Source organism: Oncorhynchus mykiss, chromosome 6 (assembly GCF_013265735.2).
Source record: "Oncorhynchus mykiss isolate Arlee chromosome 6, USDA_OmykA_1.1, whole genome shotgun sequence".
Lineage (NCBI taxonomy): Eukaryota > Metazoa > Chordata > Actinopteri > Salmoniformes > Salmonidae > Oncorhynchus > Oncorhynchus mykiss.
Genome location: NC_048570.1, coordinates 57,762,748 through 57,786,614, shown reverse-complemented (window position 1 = coordinate 57,786,614; position 23,867 = coordinate 57,762,748). Strand labels below are relative to the sequence as shown.

At 41.4% G+C, this 23,867-nt stretch overlaps 1 protein-coding gene across 6 annotated transcripts in view; it reads left to right on the top strand.

Moving 5' to 3' along the window:
* Window positions 1-23,003, top strand: part of ano1a (anoctamin 1, calcium activated chloride channel a) — a 45,290-nt gene extending 22,287 nt beyond the window's left edge. For 4 of the 6 annotated variants that reach the window (XM_036980579.1, XM_036980578.1, XM_021607007.2 and 1 more), the window contains exons 10-26: window positions 389-453; window positions 624-758; window positions 4,005-4,165; window positions 6,017-6,099; window positions 6,234-6,242; window positions 7,546-7,617; window positions 8,708-8,782; window positions 9,657-9,858; window positions 10,125-10,236; window positions 10,432-10,489; window positions 10,841-10,941; window positions 11,124-11,266; window positions 13,260-13,412; window positions 13,932-13,984; window positions 14,143-14,327; window positions 19,435-19,540; window positions 19,703-23,003. In XM_036980579.1, coding sequence (XP_036836474.1) covers window positions 389-453; window positions 624-758; window positions 4,005-4,165; window positions 6,017-6,099; window positions 6,234-6,242; window positions 7,546-7,617; window positions 8,708-8,782; window positions 9,657-9,858; window positions 10,125-10,236; window positions 10,432-10,489; window positions 10,841-10,941; window positions 11,124-11,266; window positions 13,260-13,412; window positions 13,932-13,984; window positions 14,143-14,327; window positions 19,435-19,540; window positions 19,703-19,915 — 1,926 coding nt within the window. In that variant the 3' untranslated portion in view covers window positions 19,916-23,003. Of the gene's footprint in view, window positions 1-388; window positions 454-623; window positions 759-4,004; window positions 4,166-6,016; window positions 6,100-6,233; window positions 6,243-7,545; window positions 7,618-8,707; window positions 8,783-9,656; window positions 9,859-10,124; window positions 10,237-10,431; window positions 10,490-10,840; window positions 10,942-11,123; window positions 11,267-13,259; window positions 13,418-13,931; window positions 13,985-14,142; window positions 14,328-19,434; window positions 19,541-19,702 lie in introns of those variants that run through there. The other 2 variants (XM_021607006.2, XM_036980580.1) reach the window with 2 other exon arrangements.
* Window positions 23,004-23,867: the final 864 nt, after the last annotated feature.

Sequence of the window (23,867 nt, the reverse complement as noted above, 5' to 3'; positions counted from 1 at the left end):
TCTGTTTCATGTCTGTGCTTCTTGTTTTTGTATTATGTCCCGTTTATTTTATTAAAACACTCAGTCTCTGAACTTGCTTCCCGACTCTCAGCGCACATCGTTACAATTGAGATCACAGCGTAGCTGTGACTAGTAACGGGCTATGCAATATTTCATAAGGGCTTTGTAATGGGACTTACCTTTTCCTGTCAGCATTGTTTAAATGAATAATTTGCATGATGGATTTCAATCATTTATGAGGCCAAACTGACTTTTCCTCTGTTCTATTATGAGACTCTATAATGAGAATTAAGATAAGAAGATATATTAAATGTAGTCTTCCATCATGGTTTTGCCTCTAAGTATTGTTTAATTTAAGATGTTGTTTTACCCGTTATTGTCTCATCAGATCTTGTATGAAGAATGGGCAAGTTACAGTGTCTTCTACAAGTACCAACCAATTGGGTTAATCAGGTGAGAGAATCCTGCTCTAAACTCTGATAATGCAGAGACTATATGCTATACTGTATTGTAGCAATCAAAAAGACAAAGTATTATATCATTGTCTTGGCTTGAGTCAATCACCATATCTGAACTGATTCCTGACGTATGTACTCCGTGCTGCTTTCCTTCCTCTCCTGCAGGAAGTACTTTGGGGAGAAGATTGGCCTGTACTTTGCCTGGCTGGGGGTTTACACCCAGATGCTGATCCCTGCTGCCATAGTGGGGGTCATAGTGTTCCTGTACGGTTGTGCCACTGTGGACAATGACATTCCCAGGTACAATGGCATCTTACAACTACACCCACAACTACAGTTAAATCCACAACTACACTTGCATGGTTCGATTTCTAACGGCATGGAAGAACAAGTGATGGTTTATCAATAACCCAAGAGATGCTGAACACATTACTGTACAGACATGCTGTGATTTGTTATTTGCTTTTCATTTTGAGTCTGTGCGTTCTTGGTGGGTTTTCTCTCTCCCTTGTACAGTGCCTTGCGAAAGTATTCGGCCCCCTTGAACTTTGCGACCTTTTGCCACATTTCAGGCTTCAAACATAAAGATATAAAACTGTATTTTTTTGTGAAGAATCAACAACAAGTGGGACACAATCATGAAGTGGAACGACATTTATTGGATATTTCAAACTTTTTTAACAAATCAAAAACTGAAAAATTTGGGCGTGCAAAATTATTCAGCCACTTTACTTTCAGTGCAGCAAACTCTCTCCAGAAGTTCAGTGAGGATCTCTGAATGATCCAATGTTGACCTAAATGACTAATGATGATAAATACAATCCACCTGTGTGTAATCAAGTCTCCGTATAAATGCACCTGCACTGTGATAGTCTGAGAGGTCCGTTAAAAGCGCAGAGAGCATCATGAAGAACAAGGAACACACCAGGCAGGTCCGAGATACTGTTGTGAAGAAGTTTAAAGCCGGATTTGGATACAAAAAGATTTCCCAAGCTTTAAACATCCCAAGGAGCACTGTGCAAGTGATAATATTGAAATGGAAGGAGTATCAGACCACTGCAAATCTACCAAGACCTGGCCGTCCCTCTAAACTTTCAGCTCATACAAGGAGAAGACTGATCAGAGATGCAGCCAAGAGGCCCATGATCACTCTGGATGAACTGCAGAGATCTACAGCTGAGGTGGGAGACTCTGTCCATAGGACAACAATCAGTCGTATATTGCACAAATCTGGCCTTTATGGAAGAGTGGCAAGAAGAAAGCCATTTCTTAAAGATATCCATAAAAAGTGTTGTTTAAAGTTTGCCACAAGCCACCTGGGAGACACACCAAACATGTGGAAGAAGGTGCTCTGGTCAGATGAAACCAAAATTGAACTTTTTGGCAACAATGCAAAATGTTATGTTTGGCGTGAAAGCAACACCCTGAACACACCATCCCCACTGTCAAACATGGTGGTGGCAGCATCATGGTTTAGGCCTGCTTTTCTTCATCAGGGACAGGGAAGATGGTTAAAATTGATGGGAAGATGGATGGAGCCAAATACAGGACCATTCTGGAAGAAAACCTGATGGAGTCTGCAAAAGACCTGAGACTGGGACGGAGATTTGTCTTCCAACAAGACAATGATCCAAAACATAAAGCAAAATCTACAATGGAATGGTTCAAAAGTAAACATATCCAGGTGTTAGAATGGCCAAGTCAAAGTCCAGACCTGAATCCAATCAAGAATCTGTGGAAAGAACTGAAAACTGCTGTTCACAAATGCTCTCCATCCAACCTCACTGAGCTCGAGCTGTTTTGCAAGGAGGAATGGGAAAAAATTTCAGTCTCTCGATGTGCAAAACTGATAGAGACATACCCCAAGCGACTTACAGCTGTAATCGCAGCAAAAGGTGGCGCTACAAAGTATTAACTTAAGGGGGCTGAATAATTTTGCACGCCCAATTTTTCAGTTTTTGATTTGTTAAAAAAGTTTGAAATATCCAATAAATGTCGTTCAACTTCATGATTGTGTCCCACTTGTTATTGATTCTTCACAAAAAAAATACAGTTTTATATCTTTATGTTTGAAGCCTGAAATGTGGCAAAAGGTCGCAAAGTTCAAGGGGGCCGAATACTTTTGCAAGGCACTGTATGTATCTTTAAGCGACCCTACCTGTGTAGCGCCTTCTAACAGTCTGTTGGTCTGAGTGAAGAGACTCTGCCAGTTAGGACAGTATGTCACCTTGGCCATAAACCAATGCTCCTGTGGACCTTGTCACCACACAGTCTACCTAGAGCAGAACGATTGGGCGGCAGACCCACTTTCTGATCACGTATCCTCCTGTAGGTTTTTGCTCCAACCCCAGTTGTAACAAACCTGATTCAGCTTAATCAACCAGCAAACTATTAGAATCAGGTGAGCTAGATTCGGGCTAAACCTGCAGTACGGTAGCTCTCCAGCGGCCTCGTATGTCAACCATGCACACATTTCTCACTAGATGTCTGTGGACATTCTAGGATTTGCGTGCTCAACAAACTGTTGCATGCGACATATACACGTTTTCATTGATAATTCAGACCCATACTTGTATTTCTGCGCTCGTTAACGAGCGTTACAACCCCGCCTAGAAAACGCCCTCTATTCACCTTTTATGGTGGTAAAAAAACACCCTAATTTGCTGTATGATTTGGAGATGTTGAATCTGGACCATGACAGTTTATAAAAGAGAGAGCAATGGCAAAGTTGATCACATTTCTGTAAAGGTGTGGGCAGAATGTTTTTGAAGTAGTTTCTTTTTTTTAAACAAAAATAATTCATGCTGCCTATACCTGGTGCCAAACACTGGCCGCACAATCTACAAGATTGATTGTCTATTGAACAGTTTAAAAGTAAATGCTGCCTACAGCCAACACTTCTAATCAAAATACGAATTGCCGTTCAATGTTTTGTTCATCAGTACATGATTGTGTTTCTGTCTCCTACCTTGGTATCGACTCTGAGATTTAAACAGGCCATTATGTTGCGCTCCTTATTGCACAGCAATACTGTAGCCTACCCATACTGTCATAGGCTACCGGTCTATTTACTTTCGAGCATGGTTGGCTATTAAATGAGCGATGGAATGGTAGCCTAATATTTGTTGTGTATCAGTAAATAAATGCTGCTATGCCATCTTCTTACCAATGGCAAATGCATCCGTTTTGTCACTAGACCTATGTTTTTATTAGCCTACTAGAATTACTGTTCATCAACCACCTCCATTTCCCAAAATGACAGCGTTTGCTTGCAATACAGTTGATCAACCACTAGAAGTTGTGCGTACGAGATTTGCGGAGATACCCACACTTTCCCGTCAAGTTCAACATTTGATAAATACCAACCTTTTGCGGGAACTGGCGCCTGCAACGTTTAGTCTTTTTTTTTTTTTTTTTACATTCTTTCATTCCTGGGTTCTTTTGGACTCTATAGCCTCTCAAGCTGGTAATTTAGTTTATGCTGACCATTCTGGTTAGACCTCTTTTTACTGAGGCTTTCCACTAACGTTCTTCTCCCACACGCAGCATGGAGATTTGTGATCCGAGAAACAACATCACCATGTGCCCACTGTGTGACCGCGCTTGCAGCTACTGGAAGCTGAAGACCGCATGCGGCACGGCCAGGGCCAGCCATCTTTTTGACAACCCGGCCACCGTCTTCTTCTCCATCTTCATGGCCCTCTGGGGTGAGCCGTCCCTCCCGTGTTCTCTCCCTCATCTTCTGCCAATAAAACAATGCCATCTGCTACAGACCACAGGACCAGGCCTGTAGAGCAACCTGGTCTCAGAGTCACCCTACTTTTGTTTATGACTTAAATAACCATCTGTCTTATGTAACCATACCAAACATAACATGTCATACTAATTTGAGTGTCCCGGATTTCCATTTACTATGTCTAGTCTATGAGACCAGGAAGTGCAGGAGCCACAGGAGACCAGTGTCAGTTGCCATTAGAAGACAGTCCTTTTGAGTTAAAATAATGATAATGGTTTGGATTGTAGGTTCCTATATTTGGAGGAGATAAGATCGTGACCTGTTTGAGTTTCAGAGATGTTGATCTTTTTGACTATATTTATAAAGTATAAACCCTGGTCCCTAGTTCTTTTTCATACTGTAGTCATTAAGCAGGGGTGGCTATAAAAAATATTGTGGCAATTCTGATACTGTTCATTGAAAAATGCTATGATTTTGTCCAATTTGTCACATACGCTGAGGGAAAAAGTTTGACATGTGGCTTGATTGAGCCATATTATGCGGTAAATGTGCCGTGATTGTTTGAAATTGTAAGTCCCCTTTGTTATGCGGTGATCGGTCAGTTTTAATGACACATTACTGCAATGAGTTGAATGTTTTAAGTGGTAATAGTGCAGTAATTGGTCAAATTTGCAAGCCCTTGCATAATAGTTTTGAAAACCAAACCTTAGGCAGTAACTAGACCTAGGGTCTGATTTCAATGTTGGACTCTTTTGGCAGAGCAGGGGCATTCAACCAGGGGTCCGTGGGGGTACTGCAGGGATCCGCATTTTTTCCAAATGTATTGCTAGCACCAACTGAATAAAGGAATTTTGAATTACATACCTATAGTCGAAAATAGGACAATATCTTATATCTAATGTTGTCAACTTTATTTCTCAACTCCTAATGTTGAGCAAATAACACTCATTGGATCCAATTACACTAACTGGAGTATCTGACAGACTTTAAAAAATCATCTGTGAATAGACTACAGTGTGGCTGCTGGTAAGCTTTCTTGACTTGGATATACATTGTTGCCAACCATGGCTAACCTTTGTCTCAACAGCTGCTCTTAGGAGTTCTGAGTTACCTTTCTAGCTTATGGGCTATGTTAGTTTACACTTTCTCTTCCAATTATGTTGGGAGATCAAAATAATGAATAACTATCTACCAAATCTATACATTTTAATATATTGATTTTTTTTTTACTCCTTGCCATATTATTATTATTATTATTATTATTATTATTATTTTTATTTTTTTGCTAACGTATTGTGGGGGTCCCTGGGCCTCCGGTTTGCCTGGGAGGGGATCCCTGGACAAGAAAAGGTTGAATACTCCGGCATAGAGGAACTTCAACATTGCCGACGTCCGTCAGTACACTTTAATAACATACAAAATAGTAGCTAGCAAGATGGAGATCAGAGGTTATTTTTAATGAGTGCATTTCACAAGTGGCTAGTTTTACATCAATTACCTTTCTAAAACCACTGCAAAGGTTTTGCCTTCAAACTTTTGGTTTGAATCGCGACGTCCTGGCATGTCTGCCTCGTGATATGTTGGTTGAATATTCTGTCTGAATAGAACCCACCCTGGATAGAGTAGTGATGTAGGCAGAGATGTAGTTCCTCTATGCCAAAAGAGTCCATCGTTGAAGCCAGACCCTGGTCACTGTTGCCTAGTGTCTGGTTTTCGAGACTATGCACAATATGCTGGCTAGTGTTGATTTTGCAAAAACTAATTTTGATCGCAAAATCCTGGAGGGACTGATTTTAAGGATGGGTTGTGTTTTGTTTCCCAGCTACCATGTTCATGGAGCACTGGAAGAGAAGGCAAATGAGACTCAATTACATCTGGGATTTGACTGGCTTTGAAGAGGAAGAGGTGAGCCTATGCCTTTGTTTTGGACCTGTTTGGCCAATTTGGACATGCACGTCTAATACAATGAGATATTATTTAATCATGTTTTTTCTTAATCATGTTTTTTATGTTTTATATTATGGTGGTTCCTGACGCAGGCACACAAGGTTTGAAATTGATTTTATTTATTAACTTAATTTTCTTGCAGCTTTCTCTACAGCTGCTGTTACTCAATACTAACCAACTTCCCCCGACAAGGTTTATATCACTCTCCCTCACTCTGACATTCTTATCTATGTCAGACAGAATTCATGGTATGTTACTTGTAAAAAAAAATCTAAAATAAGGCATTGTTTACATGACCCCCTTTCAAACAGTCCCTTATTTGCCACTTTGAGGGGTGGGAGTAGCCTAGTGGCGATCTGGCCATCATTTCAAGTTTCAAAGTTTATTCACCACATCCACAGGATACAACGGATGAATAACAGTACAGTGGCATGCTTAGTTGTGAGCTCTTTCCCAACAGTGTAGTGATATGAAATAACAAATAAAAACACAAGAAATATGAGATAAGATCAAGACAATACCGCAACAACGACTAGGTCTTGAGACGGAATGTAATGTACCACGTTTTAGCCCCACCCCTTTTTAAATATAAAGAAGAGGCAGTGTAAAGAAGGTGTCTTTTTGTCTAGATATGGAAGGAATATCTGTTATCTCTCTTTTTGTCTCGCTCTCTCACTAAGGTGCTTCTTAATATCCCCTGTCCTTTAAAAAAAAAAGAAAGTTGAGTCACTAGGCAGCACCTACTGATGTTAGCAGTGTTGACAGTTGTTTCCCCTCATACCTGCCTTACCACCAGGGTGTCTGGTAAACTGTGCTTCGTGACTGCCTGCCCCGGTTCTCCCTCGGCTCTTTGCATGTCAGAGATGGTTAAAAGACACTTGCTTAGCCTTCTCCGTTTCTGTCTGCTCGCACAGTTATGGGCTTGTTTCTGTTTAATATCAAATGACTGCAATGACTGTTTATGTTTACCGGTAGATGGGCTAAGGTTCTTAAGTAGACTGGCAAGATAATGAATAGAACCCGTAAAGGTATTCTAGTAGGGTGTCCTTATCAAAATGAGGGTGAAGTAAACATTTCCAAATGCATGAATGCCAAACTCATTTTTGAAAGCCTGCATCCCCTCTTACAGATACTGTACTCCTAACATTGTTCTGTCACACATTTCCTCCTGTATGCTAGAAATGTTGGTGGTGTACCCCACCGCACTGAGCTGAAACACTTAGCAGATGACCAAGTTTTTTTTTTTGTGTGGGTGTTGCTATGTTCTTGACAACTGGTAAAAACGCCATTTGACCTGTTAGTTCCTCCGTTTTGAGTAAAAATGTGTTGATACCGCTAAGGTGATACCGCTAAGGTGATACCGCTGGACGAGCGTGTATATTAATGTGCATCTGTCCCCTCTAGGACCACCATAGGGCTGAGTATGAGATCCAAGTCATGCAGAAGACCCTGAAGAAACAGGATATGTCTCCCAAGGTAGGCCTTTTCCCTATCACTCATGTGCCTCTTGGTGGGCTGTCAAACAACACACCATAAATATTATTGCATTATTTATTTCATTCTATGTATGCATCCATGCATAGAATAAATTAATTGTTGAAGATTATTTATGGTGTTCAGTGTTTCTCTCTCTGTTATTTTGCTGCATCAAGTGTCTGTTGCGCTGGTGCTCTTGACTTATGGTGTCCGAGATGGGGACTGGGACCTAATGGAAGCACCACATACTGCTTCTCCCCTCTCTCTTGTCTCTGGGCGACATTTCCTATTCGCGAACACATATGCGCTATGAGTAAAGGCACTGTTACGTAACACATGGCGTTTGTCGCCTCCCACTTTTTGTTCTCTCGTGAACTCCACCGTTGTAAAGTTATCGACGTAGTCACAGTCCAGAATTGTATTCAATGTCACCGATGAATGCCAATCTAAAGTTGGACTCCTATATATTCAATTCTACTGCCACTGTCTCCACATATGCACGTCTCGTCTTCTCCTAGGCTCTAAAATATAATGTATCCTGGAGGTTGTCCACAACCCATAACACCACCCTCAGGTGCTCCTATCAGCTATTTTATTAGTCTTAGATGCTCTGCAGTCTATAGTAAGCTGAACAACCTTCACTGTGTCTGTTTATTGCTGCACAACAATAGTTAGCACATGTTGGATGTCAACACATGCCAGGGTGGTTGTTTATGTCTGGCTTCCTCTGAACTGCAGCTCGTGCATGTCAGCTCCTTTCTCATCAGACCACGAAGGGGTCATTCCATTCCCTTGCTCATCTGGAACCACGGTCTGAAGTCGCTGACCCTCTTATTTATTTTTGTATTATTTTTTTTTTTTTTTAGACACGTTGAGATGCGGTTTGACTGCACAGTTTCGTGTCCAGGAGCTCAGATTATGTGTGCTTGGCTGGATCGGCATCAGTCCGCTCGGGGCGAGAGTCGCTCTGACTTGTTTGGAAATGGCTGTCAGCATTAAGCAATCACGGCTGAGGACACATTGCTGTCAGGTAGTTGTTTAGGTTTGCTCCTATTTCTCACCCGGTTGTGTGTTAATTACTCTGTTTCAGGATACAAAAGTGAAACTGACATGTACAGACCGTGCACCAGCATATATGATGGGACTTTTCATAATGCTTTTTATGGTAAGTTGATGTGCCCAGGGCCCACACAGCATGTTTGTCTGTGGTATTAGATCCAGGGACGTCACTAGGATCAGGCTTTCAGGGATTTAGCCTTGAATGATTTTGGGTTAGCCCCAAGGCTTTTGCGCTGCTGCGACTGTGTTACATTTTGGTTGTTGTTTTAAGGTGAACTGAATGCATCGCTTAGTTCGTAGAGCCGGGGGTTACGTGAATTTTCCCAAAGTCGTCCAAGCGTTATAGTAAAACGGAAAGCAATTGCCGTGTGTGGTCAACTAGATGGTCATTTCAGCACCATTGAGACAAGCACAGGAACTCGTCTTGATCAATCAATGTCTGATTTTTTGTTTTCACTGAATCTTCATTTGTATATTTGGTGACACAATTAGGCCGGGAAACTTTAGCTAAGTTAAAGTGAGTGCTCTTGATCATTAGTCTAGCAGTTGAAAGCAATGCAGATCTTTTGGACACACACACACACACACAATTAGGCCTATAGGTAACTGCCAAAATAATGGAATCACTTGAGTAAATGAGGGATACAAAGTATTTTGAAAGCAGCTGTGGACAAGTCCGGTCCTGGAGTGTCCTGACAAAAGGAAACAAAAATATTTAGGTTGACTTCACCCAGTGTCCAGAAAAATTAATTTGCATGGTATGCTAATATGTGCATGTTTACTTAGAGATATCCCAATTTGCATATTTCAGAAACATTTTAATACAAAAAGTATTTAATTTGTGTTTACATTCAACTGGTAAAAGTTGATTTGTGATACGATCAAGATAAAAAAAATAGATATACCTTTTTATTAGGGCGTGGTGCCTGGCCTTAAACAGCTCATGAAGTCAAAGGTTTTCTTCTCTCGTTCCTCTGCAGATTGGTGTGACCTTTGCTGTAGTGTTCGGGGTCATCCTGTACAGAATCTCCATCAGGGCTGCCTTACACATGAGCTCCAATCCCACGGCTCGCTCCAACATCCGGGCAACTGTCAAGGGCACCGCTGCTGTCATCAACCTGGTGATTATCATCATCATGGATGAGGTCTACGGTGCCGTAGCTCGCTGGCTCACTCTTCTTGGTTAGTCGCTCAAATATGAAAAGGATGCTGTGATCTCACAACTGTACCATATTAGCAAAGCTCTCCCTGTATTAGACCCTACAGTCTATCTGGGAGTGCTACCTGTGTCCAATGTATTTACCACGTTTTTTAAAACTACATTTTTAACTACTTTTTGGTGTTGTCAACAAAAGCTACAGCTCTGGATGATAACCCCCTTGACCACTGAAACCTCTTCAGTTCTTCATCAGTCAAGTGATATAAACTCATTGTGTTTTTATTCTCAGAGGTGCCCAAGACTGACAAGAGTTTTGAAGAGAGGCTGATAATCAAGACCTTTGTTCTGAAGTTTGCCAATGCATTCTCCCCCATCGTCTACCTCGCCTTCTTCAGGGGCAGGTTGAACTCTCCTCTACTCTATTTGACTAATAAGCTTCTCCACAACTCAAACATCTTAACAGATATTCGACCATAGATACACTTTCACCATGAAACCTGATTTTGTGATTAATCACTTGTTTTGTAGTGTGATTTACGCCTCATAAGGATGGTGGCCAATGAACATGAACTTTTTTTCAATCTGTATGTCCACAGAATGGTTGGGCGTCCTGGGGACTATGTGTATGTTATCGGGTCATACAGGATGGAGGAGGTAATCAACTGTGTTCATCTTTGTTTATCTTTAAACATTGACCAGAATGCCTTTTTAAATGTTGACCAAAATAAGTTCTAATGATTCAATGCTGGATAATTAATGGAAATATTACCATATGCTGTAATGGTTATAACCCTCCCTTATTTACGATGTAACAGGGGCAAGATCTGCTGTAGGTATCCCAGGGCAGTTGTATAGGTTCCAGGCCGGGTGCCCTTGAGCCCTATCCTAAAGACAGGTTGCTTTGTAGATCAAATCAAAGCTAGCCAACCTTCAAACCTGTTAGATTGAGATTACCTCTTATCTGTGTGTCTGACGGGGTTGACTGCTGTCTCGTCTGCACACCAGTGTGCCCACGCAGGTTGCCTGATGGAGCTGTGTATTCAGCTCTGCATCACCATGCTTGGCAAACAGCTCATCCAGAACAACCTGTTTGAAATCGGCATCCCGTAAGTACAGTACAGAGCAGGCGCCATTCTGTCTGGATGAAACTAGGACATAATCACACACCCACTCTCTCACACATGCAGGCACACACACACACACACACACACACACACCCAAGCACTAAAAGAAAGATGCTCAGGGCTAAACTCATATTACTACCATTTCTTTTCTCTGCTCAAAACAGTAAAATAAAGAAGCTGATCAGGCGTCGGAAGTCTGACATGGACTCTCAGCAGCAGGAGGACTATAACATGACCCTACAGCGTCATGAGAAGGACCACTTCCTGGGTCCCTTTGTGGGCCTCAGCCCAGAGTATATGGAGATGAGTGAGTCATATGTCAGTATGTCCAGTAAAGCTCCTGACAGCTTACTGAGGATCAGCCTCCCTCAGCCCACCCTATACCAAATGTTCGTTATCACACGAGACAGTAGGGAAATTAACTACTGCAGTGTGCCGTGAGTAGAGATTTGGAGCAAAGGAACATAGAGATCATAGATATACTATTTAATTCTAGGGGGTGTGATAAGCATGTCTGATTGGATTTTCCCTTTTAAGGTCAACCAATTACTGCCGATGAATTACTTCTAATGTACTGTGCACTACATACATAATTGGTCAACTAATGTACATTAGTTGACCAATTATTTTAAGCTTTAAAGCTCTTGCTATTGAGGTCAGGTCTTTGTGTGTGTTTATGCAGGGACGACACAACCATGTTTGTATGAAATTGGCAACTTCTATAAATGTCACTGATTACGGCGTAAAGAGCGGTGTTACCGAGGATAACATTTTCTTGCTTGCTAATTCCAGTAATCACTTTATCGACGGCATAGCTTGACATTTGATTTAATGATGAGAAATGTTGCTTCCTGCCGCTCACGGTATTAGAGCCTGATTAGTTGTAAAACCTCCGATGTGGAACCCTTTCTAAAAATGCATATTCTCTGCTTGAGATAATCTTTAGTGGAGAAGCAGAGAACTGTTTTGTCTATGATGCCCACGTAATCAACGCAAGTGGATTTAGTTGACCTGATTTTACTTTAGTCCTTAGTAGATGTCTTTATCAGTGGCTTCTTTCATAATTGCAGCATCCGACTGAATAACTGGACAATCTCAAAAGCATGTTAATTGAAAAGACACATTGTGTAAGATGGAGATGAGGGGGGGAAACCTCTAGCGTCCGTACATCTGTGCCATAACATACTGATACTACTATATTACTTACTGTATACCAGGAGCGTTGGGCCAGTAACCGAAAGGTTGCTGGATCGAATCCCCGAGCTGACAAGGGAAACATTTGTTGTTCTGCCCCAGTTATTAACCCACTGTTCCCCAGGCGCCGATGACGTGGATGTCGATTTAAGGCAAGCCCCCCCCCCCCCCCCCCCGCACCTCTCAGATTCAGGGGGGTTAAATACGGAAGACACATTTCAGTTGAATGCATTCCGTTGTACAACTGAATGGGGTATCCCACTTTCCCTTCTTTTTCCCACACCATAAGAAATCTTACTGCTCACTATCCGTGCAGTGGATAAACCTTGAATAATTACTCTATGGAATTCATTCACAGTATTTTGAACTAAAGTGTTTATAATTGCAGTTCCATACCCTGATACACAGAAGCCATAAAGAAGGATTATGGTAATGAATCCAGGGTTAGTTCAATATGTCTAGTTATTAGTTATACTGTACAACTTTATCAACTAGAAATAGTTCATCTCTGGGAAGTAACTATAGAAGCACAGTCATATTGTTGTAGCATAGCAGTCCTATATACACTGACTCAAAGATTCAGTCCATCTTTAGGTTGGTAGGCATGCCTGTTTTTAAGTGGCTTTTTCCAAGGGTACTCGACTGAAAACCAGCTAGGTTTAATATATGGATGCAGCAGACATGAAACCTGCACACAGGCACAAAAGGCCAGAGTGTTTGTACCCATTCAGAATGTGAAGTGGGCAATTTTTGTATATATTTTGTTGCTTTGATCTCTGGAAGTTTTACCCAGTACATTTCAGTAAAGTTTCTGACTGGCGACCCGGAAAGCGAGTGCCAAAACATGGCGTGTCCTCACTCCACCATCTCATTCATGTTCATCTCTCATATGTTCTCCTTGTTGTTTAATACTGTGTATTTTAAATGTAAACGCATATCTAGTGTAGTCTGGAATTAAGAGCAGACTATTATAGGCTTGTGCTCCTCTTTCCACTTCCCTCTATACTCGTGCTCCAGTTATCTAATCTACCCAGCATGCTTTGTGTTGATTTCCTTGTGGTTATGTCCATTTGAATATCTTTTTTTTTTTTTTTTTTAACTTGCAGTCATCCAGTTTGGAATGGTGACCCTGTTTGTGGCCTCCTTTCCCTTGGCACCACTCTTTGCTCTGCTCAACAACATCATCGAGATCCGTCTGGATGCTAAGAAGTTTGTCACAGAGGTCAGGCGGCCCATCGCAGCCAGAGCAAAAGACATTGGTACAGTAGGTTTCCATCTCCACACTTTAACAGCACTGGTCTATTGATGCTCTAATAAAAGGAACATTGTTACTTAATTGGAGAGTCCTAGACTTTACCCTACACAATAGATACCAAATTGACTTAGATTGCAGGAGTTTCCCATCTGAAAACACAGGTCCCTCACAAATGTTTTGGTCTTGTTTGTGTGATTACATAATTGAGTCAGTCTCTGACTTTGACCAAATACTGTGGCTATTTGGTTTGAATGCAGCACATTTTTAGCCTACAATAATGCAGTAAAATCTAATGATCCTTAAAAGCCCTTATTATATCCATTCAGTATATCAGTGAGATATACATTTTATGTTAATGTTTTTCTGGTGGTGCACATTTATGGTGTGACCATTATACATTTTTTTTAACCAATGAATCGACCATTGCGTCTACCATTTTTTAAATGAAAATCGGTACATGTTATGAAGCCTGCTTGTCTATTGGTGTTTCGGGCATATCTCTATATCTTATTTGTTCTCTCAGGCATCTGGTATAATCTTCTGAGAGGGCTCAGCAAAGTAGCAGTCATTGTAAATGTAAGTGCATACCTTCACATGAATAAAAAACATCTTAACGTGTTCATTATTTCCAGATCTGTTATACAATGCTGACATTTTGTCATTTGCATTAGTGGACATTTGAAAATAATTTTGGTCATCACACCACTCCCCTCTTGTCTGTCTGCTCTCTCCAGGCGTTTGTGATTTCCTTCACGTCAGACTTCATCCCTCGACTAGTCTACCAGTACATGTACAGCCCTGATGGCTCCATGCACGGCTTTGTCAACCACACTCTGTCCTACTTCAACGTCAGTGACTTCCAGCCTGGCACTGCCCCTCTGCAGCCTATGCACCTGGGGTATGAAGTGCAGATATGCAGGTAAGACAGTTAAAATATTATTGCCCCCCACGATGAAATCGGGAAGTGGACTATGAATCTGTCTCCGTGTGTGTGTGTGTACGTCACCACTGGCCCGATTTTTGACTTGGGAGAATGATATCTTGCCATAGAGGTCTGGCATTTACAAAATTACACTGATTGGCCAGATGATGGTGGTGTTATAACAAGCGATAGAAAATGACAACTTTGAAAGGTCACGCTCCTCACTCTGTTTGACATAATGTCATAAAATTCGCTTGCATAGGTCCCTCTCCTCACAAGGAACAAGTTTGCCTCAGCGACCCATAAGATCCACCATGATGGATTTTCCGCCATTTTGAATGTTGTGAAAAACACTAAAAACGCTACTCTGGTACCGAATTATCCATCTGCACGAAAGGTCTCAGTGCAATATTTTCCAGACTAGTAATTAAAACAACATGGCCGCTATTGACCAAAGCTAATGGTAATTTACCATAGTAACCGGAGTCTTCGACTTGACCCTACACAATAGATACCAAATTGAATTAGAGTGCAGGAGTTTCCCATCTGAAAACACAGGTCCCTCACAAATGTGTTGGTCTTTGTTTGTGTGATTACATAATTGAGTCACAGAATCTATGGTAACTTTTGTCATTTATACCTAAATAACTTTTATTTGTTATCTGTGTCCATGAGTTTATATTAGATAGATCATATGGTTCAAGAGAAAAATAGCCTAATTCAATGAAAAAAGCATCTAATCAACAATGGCATTATTTTCAATAAACTCTGCAACTCTTCCAACTATTGACTTTCTTCACAACTTCCACCAGTTTGACGACAAAACATTGACAACAAATACACTACAAGACCAAAATGTCAAACGTTTAATTCCAAGATCATGGGCATTAATATGGAGTTGATCCCCCCTTTGCTGCTATAACAGCCGTGCTTCTACACCTGCATTGCTTGCTGTCTGGGGTTTTAGGCTGGGTTTCTGTGCAGCACTTTGAGATATCAGCTGATGTACGAAGGGCTATATAAATACATTTGATTTGATGTTGGAAAATTGCTGGAGGCACTTGCTTCCATTCAGCCACAAGAGCATTAGTGAGGTCGGGCACTGGTGTTGGGCGATTAGGCCTGGCTCGCAGTTGGCGTTGCAATTCATCCCAAAGGTGTTCGATGGCATTGGGGTCAGGGCTCTGTGCAGGCCAGTCAATTTCTTCCATACCGATCTCGACAAACCATTTCTGTATGGACCTCGCTTGTGAACGAACTTGTCAAGCTGAAACAGGAAAGGGGATTCCCCAAACTGTTGCCACAAAGTTGGAAGCACAGAATCGTCTACAATGTCATTGTATGCTGTAGCGTTAAGATTTCCCTTCACTAGAACTGAGGAAACTATCCCGAACCATGGAAAACAGCCCGAGTCCATTATACAGTTGGTACTATGCATTCTGACAGGTAGCGTTCTCCTGGCATCTGCCAAACCCAGATTTGTTTGTCAGACTGCCAAACCCAGATTTGTTTGTCAGACTGCCAAACCCAGATTTGTTTGTCAGACTGCCAGATGGTGAAGCGTGATTCATCACTCCAGAGAAGCGTTTCCACTGCTCCAGAGTTCAATGACTGTGAGCTTTACACCACTCCAGCTGATGCTTGGCATTGCACATGGTGATCTTAGGCTTGTCGGCAATGGAACCCCATTTAATGAAGCTCTGACGAACAGTTATTCTGCTGACATTGCTTACAGAGGCAGTTTGGAATTCAGTAGTGAGTGTTTCAACTGAGGACAAGCAACTTTTACGCATTACGAACTTCGGCGGTCCCGTTCTGTGAGCTTGAGTGGCCTACCACTTTGCGGCTGAGCCGTTGTTGCTCCTAGACGTTTCCACTTCACAATAACACCACTTACAATTGACCGGGGCCGCTCTAGCAGGGCATACATTTGACGAAATGACTTGTTGGAAAGGTGGCATCTTATGATGGTGCCACGTTGCATGTCACTGAGCTCTTCAGTAAGGCCATTCTACTGCCAATGTTTGTCTATGGAGATTGGATGGCTATGTGCTCGATTTTATACACCTGTTAGCAATGGGTGTGGCTGAAATAGCCGAATCCACTAATTTGAAGCGGGGTCCACCTACATACCAATGGTATTCACAAAGTTGATGGTTTAGGATGTTTTACAGCTTTGTCATTCTATATTATTTCATATATTTTACATGTGATAAGGCCACACAGTGGGCCAAAGATAATTACAGACACCTGTAATAATCTGTCTTGTGATAGATTACATAAACTCCTTGAAAGAAACCAAAATTCTGGTTGTTTAGTTGTAAACTTCACAAGTTTCCAGTAATATATCGTCCCTTTGCAACCATTCTCAAGACTCAACATATGCAATCACATTCATATCGACCACACAATGGCACTATAACGGGCACATGTTTTGTTACTTTCAGTATAGTCTAGGTTGAATTGGGAGAGGATATATGGACATGCCTGCTTCCCAATACTGATGACTTATGTCATGCAGGGAGAGTTGAATGGGGACAAATGGATTGGGTTCAGTCAGTTCCATCAGTCATCCTAATGAGCCTTCTCCAACTAGCTAGTTTATTCTTGTGGCTAGAAGATTCAGTGAGGATTTAAAACTTGTCTGCCTTAGTAGGGACTTGGGATAGTGTTCAGAATCATTCTGTTTTTAGCAGAGTAATAGTTTTTTTTTTCTCCCAAAATATAGATGTTAATGCCGTAGTTGTACATTGTGGGTGAAAATCACTCCAATGAATGTGTTTTAGCTGTCACACTGGCGTGATGATATTAACTACACTATCGAGCTACTTCCCCCAGCAGTGCTCTGCAAGCGGGAGCGAAGGAAACGCTGCCCAATGATTTATATACACCGAACAAAAATATAAATGCAACATGTAAACTGTTGGTCCCATGTTTTATGAGCTGAAATAAAAGATCCCAGAAATGTTCCTTAATTATGCACAAAAAGCTTATTTCGCTCAAATGTTGCAAAAATGTGTTTACATCCCTGTTAGTGAGCATTTCTCCTTTGCCAAGATAATCCATCCACCTGACAGGTCTGGCATATGAAGAAGCTGATTAAACGGCATGGTCATTACACAGGTGCACCTTGTGCTGGGGACAATAAAAGGCAGTAAAATTTGCAGTTTTGTCACAACACAATGCCGCAGATGTCTCAAGTTTTGAAGGAGCGTGCAATTGGCATGCTGACTGCAGGAATGTCCACCAGAGCTGTTGCCTGATATTTCAATGTTCATTTCTCTACCATAAGCTGTTGTTTTAGATAATTTGTCAGTGTGTCCAACTGGCCTCACAACCACACACCATGTGTAACCGCACTAGCCCAGAACATCCACATCCAGCTTCTTCACCTGCAGGATTATCTGAGACCAGCTACCTGGACAGCTGACGAAACTGTGGGTTCACACCACTGAAGAATTTCTGCACAAACTGTCAGAAACCGTCTCAGGGAAGTTCATTTGCATACTTGGAGTCCTCGCCAGGGTTTTGACTTGACTGCAGTTTGGCGTCGTAGCCGACTTCAGTGGGCAAATGATGAATCACAGTTTCAACAGTAGCAGATGGCAGACAAGTGTGTATGGTGTTGTGTTGGCGAGCGGTTTGCTGATGTCAACGTTGTGAACAGAGTGCCCAATGGTGGCAGTGGGGTTATTGTATGGGCAGGCATAAGCTACGGACAACGAACACAATTGCATTTTTATCGATGGGATTTTGAATGCACAGAGATACCGTGACGAGATCCTGAGGCCCTTTGTTGTGCCATTCAGCCATCACCTCATGTTTCAGCATGATAATATACAGCCCGATGTCGTAAGGATCTGTACACAATTCCTGGAAGCTGAAAATGTCCCAGTTCTTCCATGGCCTGCATACTCATCAGACGTGTCACCCATTGAGTATGTTTGGGATGCTCTGGACCGAGGTTTACGACAGCGTGTTCCAGTTCCCGCCAATATCCAGCAACTTCACACAGCCATTGAAGAGAAGTGGGACAACATTCCACAGGCCACAATCAACAGCCTGATCAACTCTATGCAAAGGAGATGTGTCGCGCTGCATGAGGCACACCAGATACTGTCTGGTTTTCTGATCCATGCCCCTACTTTTTTTATTTTTTTTAAGGTATATTTGACCAACAGATGCATATTTGTATTCCCAGTTGTGGAATCCATAGATTAGGGCCTAATGAATTTATTTAATTTTCCTTATGAACTGTAACTCAGTAAAATCTTTGAAATTGTTGCATGTTGCGTTTAATTTTTTTGTTCATTGCGTACACTAGATGACTGACAGAGTGCGCTGTTTTGAAGCCACCGAACATTCGTCCGTCTTGGCGCTAACCCACCATTTGTAAAAAAAAAAAATTTAAAAAAATTAAATGCACTGATTAATGTGTACATTTAGTTTTTTCCATGTTTATGACATGACACCTTAATGCATACTTTTAAATTGTATTATGTGAGCTAAACAAAGTAGCTAACATAGCTACCGCCAGCGACATGTGATACAGCTGCCCGGTGAAGCAACTGCTGCCCAATGGGAAGCAACATTGGTAACTGGGAATCACTCTCGATACTAACGTTACACTGTTGCACTTGTCATTCACACCGACTTGTCATTGCGATAGCTTGTTGCCATGTCACGGTGACATCCAGAGGGTGACCAATACTACAAGTTATTTCTCCCTCGCCCATTGAAATAATCACTTTATTTTACAAGTTTTAACTAGAGCCATGCTGCTGCTGTTGCCAGCTATCTAGCAATTAACTAGCTAGCTGGGAAGGGCTCATCAGGACGACTGATTAAACCGAATCCGTTCGTCTCCACTCGACTCTCAATTTGTGCACCAGGCGTGTCCGGATAGCCTCTCCCGTTTTTGAATTGTTGCCATTAATTGTCCCAAGTGGGGGGGCTGCATCATTTGTGCGGGGCCGACATGTTTACTGTGCCTTGTTTTCAAATAGGTATTGCATTCATGAGAATGTGCGTGAAGTCTATCATACTCGTTGGATGCGTTGTCATTTTATAGTAAATAATTTTGCCAATTCTACCCTCTCTCCAGATACAAAGACTACAGAGAGACACTATGGTCCAATACCCCCTATGACCTCTCCAAGGAGTTCTGGGCTATACTGGCTTGCCGGCTGGCCTTTGTCATTGTTTTTCAGGTCAGATGCCTACACAAAAACAAACCCAAGAGTCATTTGAGGGTTCAATCTTTTTATGCTGAAAGTGTTTTATCATATCCTTTTGAATGACTGTTTTTGGAATTGTATTGAAGGAATTGTGAAAGAAATGCCTCGCTCCATACCGTCTGTTTTCCCTTCTAGAATGTGGTGATGCTGATGAGCGACTTTGTTGACTGGCTGATCCCAGACATCCCCAAGGACATCAGTCTGCAGATCCACAAGGAGAAGATCCTCATGGTGGAGCTCTTCATGAAGGAGGAAGAGGGCAAGAAGCTCCTCCGAGACAACCACACCAACCAAGGTCCTTTTCAGCCCCGCTCTCGCCCTGCCTCGCATGCACCTTCTAAATGCTAGTGCCCTAGGGGGCGGCTCCATCTGTCCATTCATCTAGTCTGTTCAAAAACCTTCAGCCCCTCTGTCTGGACTTGCACACTTCACACACACACACACAGCAGCCTACTCAAGAAACGAGGGAGGCATTTATTGGCAGGCTTCTGCATCTGCACCCCTTCTGACTTGTAGCAAGTCATTGCCCATCTTTTTGGTGAACCAGGTATCAGGCAGAGGGCTCAGAGTGTTTTTTTATAGTACAATGCAGGAAAACATGTAGATCTTTTTTGAATATGCAATTTTGCTAGCTAATGTTTTTATTTTGTAACTTTTGCCTTTTTAAGACGCTGAGATCAGGTAAAGGAGCTTGCCATTCTGCCTGTTTACCATGCCAATTTGCCCTTATGTCATGTTTTTTTATGTCCTGTTTGTTATAATACTAATTCATAACTATCATGGGCTATGTTTCCATCCAATTGGACAGACTTTCATGCAAATTTTCGCAACAGAGATGTTTCCATCAAATTGACATGTTGCAGATAAAAGTATGTCCATGATGACGTAGTACACATACAAATACCGTTTGCAGTTAAATTCCAACTTACCTAATAAAAAAAATTGCCTTCAAGTTAAAGGTTTCCATCACATTTTCAAATTTACTGATGGTTTTCTCACAAAAAATGTTACGTTATATAGCGAGTCCGCCCACTCTGGTATTGGCAAGTGCGCTCTAGCCAATGTTTCTGCGCGCTGTTGGCTAGAGTGCGCATATAGCCTACATGATGATGACATTATGGACAAAAAAGCAAGATTATTTTAATTTGTCAAATAGCAGCCAAGCATCGACGATCATTTTACCAGAATAAGATCCTCAATATTTATTGGCAAGCAGCATCAAACTCATCACCTATCACTTTCACTACCATGTGAAGTTCATCATAATGGATAGAAACTGCTTGCTTTTCCGACGATTCGTAGTGGCAGGACCACACGTCATCGCGTCACTCCCCAAATCAACTTCGATATGATGGTTATTCCACCGATATCTCGCATAATTAATTTTACCTACACAAAAATAACCCACCTTGTCGATATTTGCAAGGTTTACTAAACATTTTACTGTTTCCATCAGACCTGTCACATTTTTTACACTGACATGTGCTTTACTAGCATAAAAAGGTTGGCTGGAAACCTGGTTACAGAAAATGTATAATAGCCATGTTGTGAATAAAATTCTAGCAATGCTCTGTCAAACATTTAGAAGGGGGCAATGGCCTCCATTTTTGTTTCATAAGCACAAATTATTTTTGAGTTTTTATTTTCTGATTAAAAAAAAATGGAATGGATCCCATGCACAGACAACTATTTCAAGGAGAGGAAGAATGTATTTTGTCAGCTCATTTTGTATATTGTTTGTAAGTAAACTATACTTTTTAATGCATATCCAATACACAGTCAATATTGAATCCTATTAATATACAGTCTACAAAACATTAGGAACACTGTCCTAATATTGAGTCGCACCCTCTTTATCCCTTAGAACAGCCTCAATTAATCAGGGTATGGATTCTACAAAGTGTTGAAAGCATTCCACAGGGTTGCTGGCCCATGTTGACTCCAATGCTTCCCACTGTTGTGTCAAAAAGGCTGGATGTCCTTTGGGTGGTGGACCATTCTTAATTCACATAGGAAACTGTTGTGTAAAAAAAAAAAAAAAAAAAACGTCAGTGTTGCAGTTCTTGACACTCAAACCAGTGCGCCTGGCACTTACTACCATACCCCGTTCAAAGGTACTTTAAATCTATTGTTTTGCTCGTTCACCTTCTGAATGGCACACATAAACAATCCATGTTTCAAGGATTAAAAATTATTCTTTAACCTGTCTACTCCCATTCATCTACACTGATTTAAGTGGATTTAACAGGTGACATCAATAAGGGATCATAGCTTTCACCCGGTTTCACCTGGTCAGTCTGTGGAAAAAGCAGGTGTTCCTAATGTTTTGTAAACTCAATGTATATCATTTGTAAAACAGGATCAACTTTCATAACAAAAAAAAATCTTAACACAAGTTAAACATTACAAGCCTTTTTAAAACCGCATGATCAAATGAAGCACAAAAACAAACGAGAAGATTAAAAAAAACTTCTATCCTTTGTGGTACCATGTCCCTGTTCCCTGTTTTGCTTGTTTGTGACCACTGTTTTTTTATACAGTATGTAAATCTGTGTTTAGGAATGTGACTGACCTTTGATTTAATCCCTTTTTTTTGTGCCATAAGACTTCTGATCAAAGAGGTGTTTTAAAAAATAAAAATAAAATGTACTTCACTTCAATGGAATGACATGGAACCTGCCCCCCCCCCCCCCCCCCCCCCCCCCAGACTGTTGGAATGAGTTACATTATTCACAATTATATTTTATTTTCAATTATCTGTACAATATTTAACTGTCTTAAACTTCTGTTTTGTGTGTCTGTGGTATTGAAATGTATCAACATCGACCTCTTGCAACAGAATATGTTTGGAATATTACATTACGCCTGGATCCATACCCAGGTGTTTGATACTGATTTATATAAGATGTCTTTCATTTTGCTTATAGAAAGAACTCTGACCATTAACATAGTCTAAAATGTATTTGTTAGGACACTGCAGAATATTGCATTACCTCATATTGTCATTTCTGATGCAAGGACATCTTTTTTTTTTTTTTTTTTTTTTTTAACTACTAATCGACTTAATATGGTTTGTTCACTGTACGACTTATAGGCCGACGCTGAATGGCAGCCGCAATACCTTGTTTTAGATTCGAGTGGCATCTTATTCCCAACTGATCCTTAGGTATTTCAGTCCTTGATATTCCTCTTGCTATAGATTTAACTGGAGCAGTAGAGAACAACTTGGTGTATTACATATTTACCTGAATTGTACAGCAACATTACAACTATATTTGATTAGGATAGTACTACATTTATTTCAGTTGTGATTCTTTTTTTTATTTTTTTTGACAGCAGGGCTTATATTTACACTAGAGGACTGTCAGCCTAAAGTTAAAATTTTTTGATGTTTGAATTCCAATAAAAGAATACAAGTTATGAGAAGTGTACAGTATGTGTATGTATGCGTGTCATGTTTTCTTTATATAATTGATGCCTCATGTTAGCAATACAATGTTTTCACCCTGAACATGGAACAAAAGCGCCACTAGTGTTCATCAAAAGCGAAACATTGGCAAGGGCTGTCGTGTGTGTGTGTAGCGAGGAGGGGGTAAGCAGAGGGCCTATGGGGACGTGACAGGCCAGAAGAGAATGGGGTGGGGACGTGAGAAGGTGTGAGGAGAGATATAGAGAGAATCAGTTTTATTTGTATTTAAGAATATATACAGATAGTTCAAAGGATCCAGTGAGTGGAAGGGTGGGGGCTTGGGTATATATATCCCAGATTTTAATGTTGGAGTATGAAAGCGGTTAACTGATTGTGTCAGTGGATACGGTAGAGATGATGGCCATGATTGTAGGTTTGAGATGGGTGGAGGAGGTGAAACCACACAGTGGTGGTCCACTCTGATTCAGCTGCAGTGTTGGGTAGTGTGAAGAAGTGCAAGTTGAATTTGGGAGACTTGTTTGTGGAGATGGTGCTGTCAATGGGAGTGACGGTCATCTTTTGTTGTGTTCCCAGCCATGTGGGGGTGGAGAGTAATGAGAAGGCCGATGTGGTGGCTAAGAGTGCTGTGAGGAGAGGGGGTAGATATTCAGGTCCCGCAGGGCCCCGCAGAGAAATCAAGTCCTTGATCCGGGAAAAAGGGATCGATCTTTGTCAAAGGGAGTGCGATGCTAGTAGTAGAGGGAGGCAATTTTATGGCATGCATTGGTCGGTAAAGGAAGAGGTGGGGAGTATGGGATGGAGGACAGATGAAGTTGTGTGGAGTAGACTACGGTTTGGGCACACAGGTTTGAATGCCACCTTGTGGATGAT